At 33.3% G+C, this 7496-nt stretch overlaps 1 protein-coding gene across 2 annotated transcripts in view; it reads right to left on the bottom strand.

Moving 5' to 3' along the window:
- Positions 1–343: 343 nt before the first annotated feature.
- Positions 344–7496, bottom strand: part of PDCD10 (programmed cell death 10) — a 41000-nt gene continuing 33847 nt past the window's right edge. Inside the window, exons 6-8 of one of the 2 annotated variants that reach the window (XM_027112460.1) lie at positions 5979–6057; positions 5594–5676; positions 344–2568 (exon numbers count right to left, since the gene is read on the bottom strand). In XM_027112460.1, the coding sequence (XP_026968261.1) occupies positions 2487–2568; positions 5594–5676; positions 5979–6057 (244 nt within the window). In that variant the 3' untranslated portion in view covers positions 344–2486. The remainder of the gene's footprint in view (positions 2569–5593; positions 5677–5978; positions 6058–7496) is intronic. The other variant, XM_027112451.1, reaches the window with a different exon arrangement.

Raw genomic sequence — 7496 nt, 5'->3', positions numbered from 1 at the left:
CCATAAAAGACAAAGGCAGCCATGGAAATGACCCAGGGTAAAGGAGATTAAGGGAAGGTAAGCAAATCAACAAATGATAAAATAAAAATGGTAAAATCTTAACAATAGGTCAATCTGAATAAAAGATGTGTTGATGTTCTTTGCACTATTCTTACTCTTGCCAATATCTGGTAAATTTGAAATCCTTGAAATTATTTCCATATAAAAAGTTAGAAAAACAATTAGGAAGGCCTGACATTGGGCTACTAATCTCATGTTTTGCCAAACAAGGTTATTACAATGCAATCATGAAAAAACCTCATACTACCACCATCTACAATTATATCACTTTGTTTTAAAAAAGTGTGAGGAGAGGGCATATTAAACATCCCAAGCATGGCAATGATGTTAAATAAAAGAATGGTCCTTTAAAATGAATAAATTTAGATTTATGAAAAAGACATCACATTATCCTAATTTTTCTCATTTCCCCATGGACCAGGGACAGCTATGTCAGCTTGGTGTTAGGGAATTAGTATTCTAAGTGGTGCATTTTCGACAATGGATGAAGTACAGTTCAGTGGAAAGAGCACGGAGTCTGGAGACAAATGTTGAATTCAAATCCTGGCTCCAGCAATTACCAGCTTTGTAACCTAAGTTCTCTTAGCCAGTTTCCTCAACTGTAAGGCAGATGGCTAAATCACAGAGTGTTAAGAGAATTAAATTAATGTATCTAGAATAATGCTTGACACAGAGGTGCTCAACAAATGTCTCCTCTCTTCCTTTGCTTGGTAGCCACCTTTCTATTCTCTGGAGTTGTATATGACTGGGGCCACACTGGTCCTTTCCTCCTTGACCCCAAAACACAAACCCACTAGGATCATGTAAGAAACTGAATTATCCTGAGAATAAACCTCCTTTTTGGAGGTAAATTTCATGAAAATAGAAGCCAGATATATTGCATAGTAGAATAAAAAGACACAAGACTTATAAAAACAGATGAGTTGGGGCATGGCTGGTAACTGATGAGGTCTCTTAAGGAGGTAAAGACAAGAGGAAGAAAGACAGTACTTGTTTATCTTAGAAAGGTCTGCTGCTCAAAAAAAAGAAAACCAGTATATTTTTTTCTTCATATATTCACAGGTCTATTTTGCAAATACCAATCCTTCTACTTCCAAGAGTGAAAAATAGCTTATGCCAAAACCAAACAGTATTAAAATCGCTAATTCTTTGTGTTTTACTAGCTATGTATCTCTGAAGAAAAAAAAAAAAAATCAATTCAGTAAAATGTCCATAAATTATGAGATTTCATCCAATTGTCTATTGTTTTTTTTGCTTCCCTCCACATATTTCCTGTTTACATCTAACAGGACGATTTCGTTTTATGTTGCTAATGAGAGTAATTCTTTAAAAGTCTGTTTTTTAAAATGGGAGAAAGAATTTTTAAAAATAACTAAATTGCATCATAGCAAAAAAATTTATATTGCCAACAGAAATTTAGTTTAACATTTAAAATCTTTATAAAAGATAAATTCTGATTTTTTCCTTTATTTTATAATTGAAAAATGAAATCACTTAACCTGAATACTTGATACATGATTTCCTTAAAACTTCTCTATGGTAAAACAAAACTGTCCATATTTCAAGAGTGTATATAATATTATTAACACTCATGACAATTTCAAACCAACTAGCATTGGTATAGTGTCAACTTAGTTGTGGCTATTTATGGAAAAAAGGCGCAAAGCTTATTAGGGCCCAGCAAACCAGAAATACTCAATCTTACATTGTAGAGTTCAAAAGTGGCAGTACAGTGTGAAGACACTATAAACTGCTATCTCCTTCTCATAAGTCTCTTAAAACAAAGGCTGGAAAAATACTCAGTACCTCAAATATAATAACTAACAAAAATATCTCCATTAACTACTTTTTGCCTAGAGTGATTAAGGACAAAAAAAATAGGAATTCTTGTTGCTTTATTATCTGATAAACTGCTAATAAGCTCCCGTTAGAAGTTCTTTACACATTACACCAAGTCGTCTTGGTCTTCTGATCATATATATATTCACATATATATATGCATTTTTTCAAGTAAAGAAATGTTTAACAGATGTAAACTATTTATTGAATATTTGCCACCAAATATTGTTAAATACATTATCTTGCAGCATATCGCTTTCAAGTTAAAATGTCAGAAACAAACACCAATATTTACAATTCTTTTAAGGAATGTTATATAATGACACATTAAGGCGTAAATTCTTTTGGCTTATAATTCTTAAAAGAATGATAATAGCAAAAGTGATGCAAAATCTTCAGTGTGAGATTATGATTAAGCTACATTTTACAAAAATATGGTGTAAGATGGCAATAATCCCATTCAACATCCTGGATTATTAGATCCCTTCAGGAGGGACTGATAATTTATACAGTCAAACTTTTAAATTTACAGATAAAGGCAGTCCAATACTGCCACTGAGAAGTACATCTCTTAACATATACAACTTTCAGGCCACAGTTTTGAAGGTCTGAAGTATCAAGTTGGTTTGATGAATTAGTCGGTTGGCACTTATGAACACATTTATTGCCCTGTTTCAAAAAAAAAACAAAACAATTAATTTTATCCCCCCAAAAATCATCCTTTAAAAATATTTTATACTTAAAATGCTCTACTAGCAGTAGCAATAAAATCAATTTAGGAAAAAAAAAAAAAGGCAAGATAGTACTGAGTAGCACAAATTTTATCCCAGCTTGGAACTGAAGGGTCCTGCATCATTTGAAACTATCTAGGAATTACTGCCCCCTAGTGGTTCTGGCTGGCAATAAGGTGTTGGTGGGCTGCTAATAATGGGTGGCACCTCAACAACCAGAGTTCACTTATAGGTCAAAAAAATAACTGGCCAAAGAAGAGGATTCAAACATAGTCTCCAGCTGCAGTTTCACAGAAGTTACCAAAAAAACATCTGCTAAAACATTATACTCAGTCTCAAAATCTGTATATCAATGGGCATGATAAATACTTAAGAAAAAGCTCATTACTTTGAATCTGATTCATCCCAATCTCTTACCTTCTTTCAAAAAAAAAAAAACTGAGAATTTTACTTTTAGAATATACTTTTAAAAGAAAATAATCATATGGTTTCAATATTTATGAGTCCACAATATATAAAAATATGTTCTTAAAAAATTACTTAATGCTGCACCATATTTCCTATCAGTCCATTTTCATATGACCTGGAGCACAGAGGTGACGCCCTAGTCCCCTTGCGTGGCCTTATCAGTTTCTCAGTAGCAAAGCTAAGCTTGTACAGTTGTCCCTTGGTATCCAAGAGAGACTGGTTCCAGGACCCCCCTCAGGTACCAACATCTGTGGATGCTCAATACCCTTACATAAAATGGTGTAGTATTTGCACATAACCTATGCACATCCTCCAGTACACTTTAAATCATCTCTAGAGTCTAACCTGTAATACCTAATACAATGTAAATGTAATGTAAGTAGCTGTAAATACAATATAAATGCTATGGAACTTTCTGGAATTTTTTTCCCCAAATATTTTCAATCCATAATTGGTTGAATCCAGGGATGTGGAACCTGCAGATACTAAGGGCTGACTGTATCTTCATCCTAAACATTCCTCAAAAAAGGGGGACTAGGAAGAATTAGATGAATCAATGCAAATTCATCCTCCTACTGAAAAATGGCTCAAAGATCAGGCTCTATTAATAATTTTCAATTTTGAGGAAACAGGGACAAAACTTGTGGCACATTATTCATACGCAAATAATGGTAATTCAAACAAGCTGCTGGAGAAAAAGTAGTAGAGAGCTTGAATAATCCATATGCCTGTTTAAACTGTTAAAAATAACTATGGCACCAAGGCACCAGGAGTTTTAAAAACTGAACCCAAGTGATTCTAACATACAAACAGGAATGAGAGTGAGTAATTTCAGATTAATGAAAATTATGTTCCAAATGAATTTATACCTTTCAGTGTGCTTATTCCAGGATAGTTCTCAATTAATCAGTATCATAAATAATTTTCTTAATGCAAATTATTCTTTTAATGTGTTTTTTGGTTATTTGGGCTTAGCAGGGGAGACCAAGGAAAAATAGATGTAAGTTTATTTTCAGAACACACCTGCTAGCTTATTAAACTAAGTCAACAAGGTACATTTCCCCTAGACAACCTGAATAGTAGTATGAAACAACACAAAACCATTAATAATATTTAGCTCAATATCTTTAAGTTAGAATAAAATGTAAATATTTCAACCTGTTTGAACTATTTAAAATAATTATGAAAATCAATATACCATTCTAATGTATTTTTATTATTTTTTAATATTACTACAGTAATATTGTAATAGTTTGACATGGATATTGGGATCTTAAAATGTCAATGGTGGGATAGGATGTTAGAGGTCCCTGCCAATTAGAGCTGAAATAATCACCACTTATTCTTCTGCTTCAAGCACTGTAGGAAATTGGTCTTGTCCACAAAACTCTACTTGAGGTACAAAGAATTCTCTGTAAGGTATGAAGCTGCAGAAGACATAGCCTCTGCATCAGTTTATACATTATATGTACATGTGTATTATACATAAATCACATAAGATTACTTGGCTTTCTAGAATGTTCTACAGCCAAATGTATGTAAATTTTAAAATAATGTCATATTTACCTTTTTAGTATATACTTCCTGTCTTATAGAAAGCCCTCCCTATTCCAGGACAGTGGATCACAACCGTTTACAGCATTTTAAAAACACGTGAAGCACTTTTACAAAAACACACCTGAACCCTGACCCCATTCCAAGCCAATGGAGTCAGAATCTCTGAAGGTAGGGCCAAGGCACTGGGATTTTAAAACACTGAACCCAAGTGACTGTAATGTGCAAACAGGATTGAGAACCACTGTTTTAACAATAGTGCAGCAGTTCTTAACAGACGTGCAGGATCCATGACATCTGGAAATTTCTCAGAAATGTAAATTCTTGGGCCCACCCTAGACCTACAGAATCAGAAACTCTGGGTGGAACCCAAAAGCAATCTGTCTTTAACAAGCCCTCCTCCAGGTGGTTCTGAGGCTATTAAAGTTTGAGAATCACTGCTTCAGGGGTTGGTAAAGTAGGCCAGTAAGTCAAATCTCACTCACTGTATGGTCTGCGAGCTAGGAATACTTTACATTTGAAAGAGTAAAAATTTTTTTAAAAATCAAAATATTATGATGTGACAGCTGAATTATATAATTCAGTGTCTATAAGTAAGGTTTTGTTAGAACACAGCCACAAAAATACCACTTGTTTCCACACTGTCTACAGCTGCTTCTGCACTACAAAAGTAGAGGTGAAGTGCTGCAGCTGCAACAAGCCCACCAAGTCAAAATATCTGCCATCTGGCCCTTTTCAGAAAAAGTCTGCAACTCCTGCTCCAGACTAGAGTCATGGCTGGATTATCAACCATTCCCTTTCTATTTTTAACAGTCTATCTTAGTAAGTTGGTGTAAGTATTAATAATATAGTAAAAGGGTTTAATTTATATGATTTTAGTATCATATAAAACCACATAATTTTCTAATTCTTAAAAGAAAAGGATAAATGACAATACTTACTTGCCATCTTTAAAATAGGTTTTCAGAGTATCACTGAAACTTTTGGAGTACTTTACAAATTCTTTCTTTTGGTGTTCAAGTGCCTGCAGACATCAAAAATAATTTTAAAAAATACTAAATAAGAAAAGAGAAGTTAACACAAAAGCCAAAGTCAAAGACAGGAGATTACACAGAATACGAACGTACCTTATATTACAGACAAGCATTTTTAGGAGTATTTACTTAAATATATGTAACAGCATATTTAAATGCAAGGACAAACCCAGTCATGAATGATACAAAACCATTTCCAATAATTCAACAGTGTTATTATTTAATTCAGTAAAATGACTAAGTGTAAATCAATATCTAGGGTGGCAGCTTGCAAGGCTTCTACTAAACTTACCCTGCGGTTCTGGTATTGATATTTCTTGAAGACACTGTTCACTGTATCAAGAAGTTCTTTTATTGCGCTAGCTATATCCCTGTTAGGTGAGGAAAAAAGAATCTTCTTAAAATCAGTTTCATTTGAAAGAAGTCTACATTTTTTTAAAGAATCACTGCACTGTTAACTACCATATGAACACTGCATCAAGCACAAATACTTGACTGGCTAGTTGAATGGGGGTTTTGGCCTGTACCCTCCTGTGATCCCAGCTACTCTTGCACTGCTGACAAAACACTGCACAACTAACATCAGCTTTCCCAAATCAGTAACATTTCATTCAGCATTACGCACTCTAATTTATAAGAAAATACCTCTGCCTCTCACCTTTTCCGGTTACAATTCTTCCTTTTTCTGGCTCATGTAGGTGAATTCAAGCAACCATATCATCCACTTTTGCTATTTCATGAACAATTATATGAAATTTTGCTATTACATGTAACTCATTTCTGTACTTAAAACACCAAATTACAGACCTGATGTAGTTTTGAAACATAGTTTCAAACATAGTTCTGATGTTTAAAATATTTCCTCCTCAGATGTAGCTCTTCTCTCTTAAGACACATCTATTCTCTTCCAAACTTTTGCTGACACTATTTCCTTCAGAAAATATATTTAAATTTCTGGGAGACAATATCAGAATACTCTTCTACCTTAACCTTTTCAGCAATCATCCTTTGAGTATATATGTATCAGCACTTTTCTCCCCTTTCTAAAGAAAGAGAGAAGAAATCAATAATTCTCATCTGCCTTGACTATTCTTCCTATCCATGTACCATTTTCTAAAAAGTCTTCTTATCTTTTGTATCTATGCCCTTTTCAATTTCCATGTTCTAACTTCATAGTAATATTTTGGCAAACTGAACTTACTATATAATTCTGCATTCTCAAATAGCCTCTCAGTCTCTAAGGCAAACCTTCTCTTTTTCACATCCATTCTTAGCTGTTAATTGCTACAAAAACTTTTACTGTTCAAATGCAATGCAAGTGTGAAGATATGAATTAGTAAAACATCAACCTAGACCACCCCAAACATAACCTTTTATTACCTACTTTTTAGTCACAAATCTCAGATTTCAGTTATTTCACACCTATAACATTTCAGCTATACTATTTAAAGAAAACCAAAAGGCTCCGTGTCCAGATTTTTGTGTGTACGTGTGTGTTTCACAGCTTTTTTCTAGTAAATAAGCATATGGAAATTCTAAAAATTACAAATATACAGAATTTTGGTATAAAAAAGTATTTTAGCCTATTCTGAAGTAGTAATGATATTTTTATTAAATATTTCAATAACTATTTCCTTATCACCTCTTGTATTTCAAATATTGGCATCAGGCTGAAACATTAAAACATTAGATATTCAAACAGGATAATGAATTTACATAATTACATCTGTCCACTCTTTTTTGTTTTTTGGCCTCTAGTAATAACAATTTTAAGTTACATTAACTATTCCTTTCATTTATGTTTTTGAGA

The sequence above is a fragment of the Aethalodelphis obliquidens genome, unplaced genomic scaffold (assembly GCF_003676395.1).
Source record: "Aethalodelphis obliquidens isolate GAN/ISIS:26980383/991018 unplaced genomic scaffold, ASM367639v1 scaffold1, whole genome shotgun sequence".
In the NCBI taxonomy this organism is placed as follows: domain Eukaryota; kingdom Metazoa; phylum Chordata; class Mammalia; order Artiodactyla; family Delphinidae; genus Aethalodelphis; species Aethalodelphis obliquidens.
The sequence above is the reverse complement of the archived record's forward strand: the minus strand, read 5'-3'. Positions and strand labels throughout refer to the sequence as shown.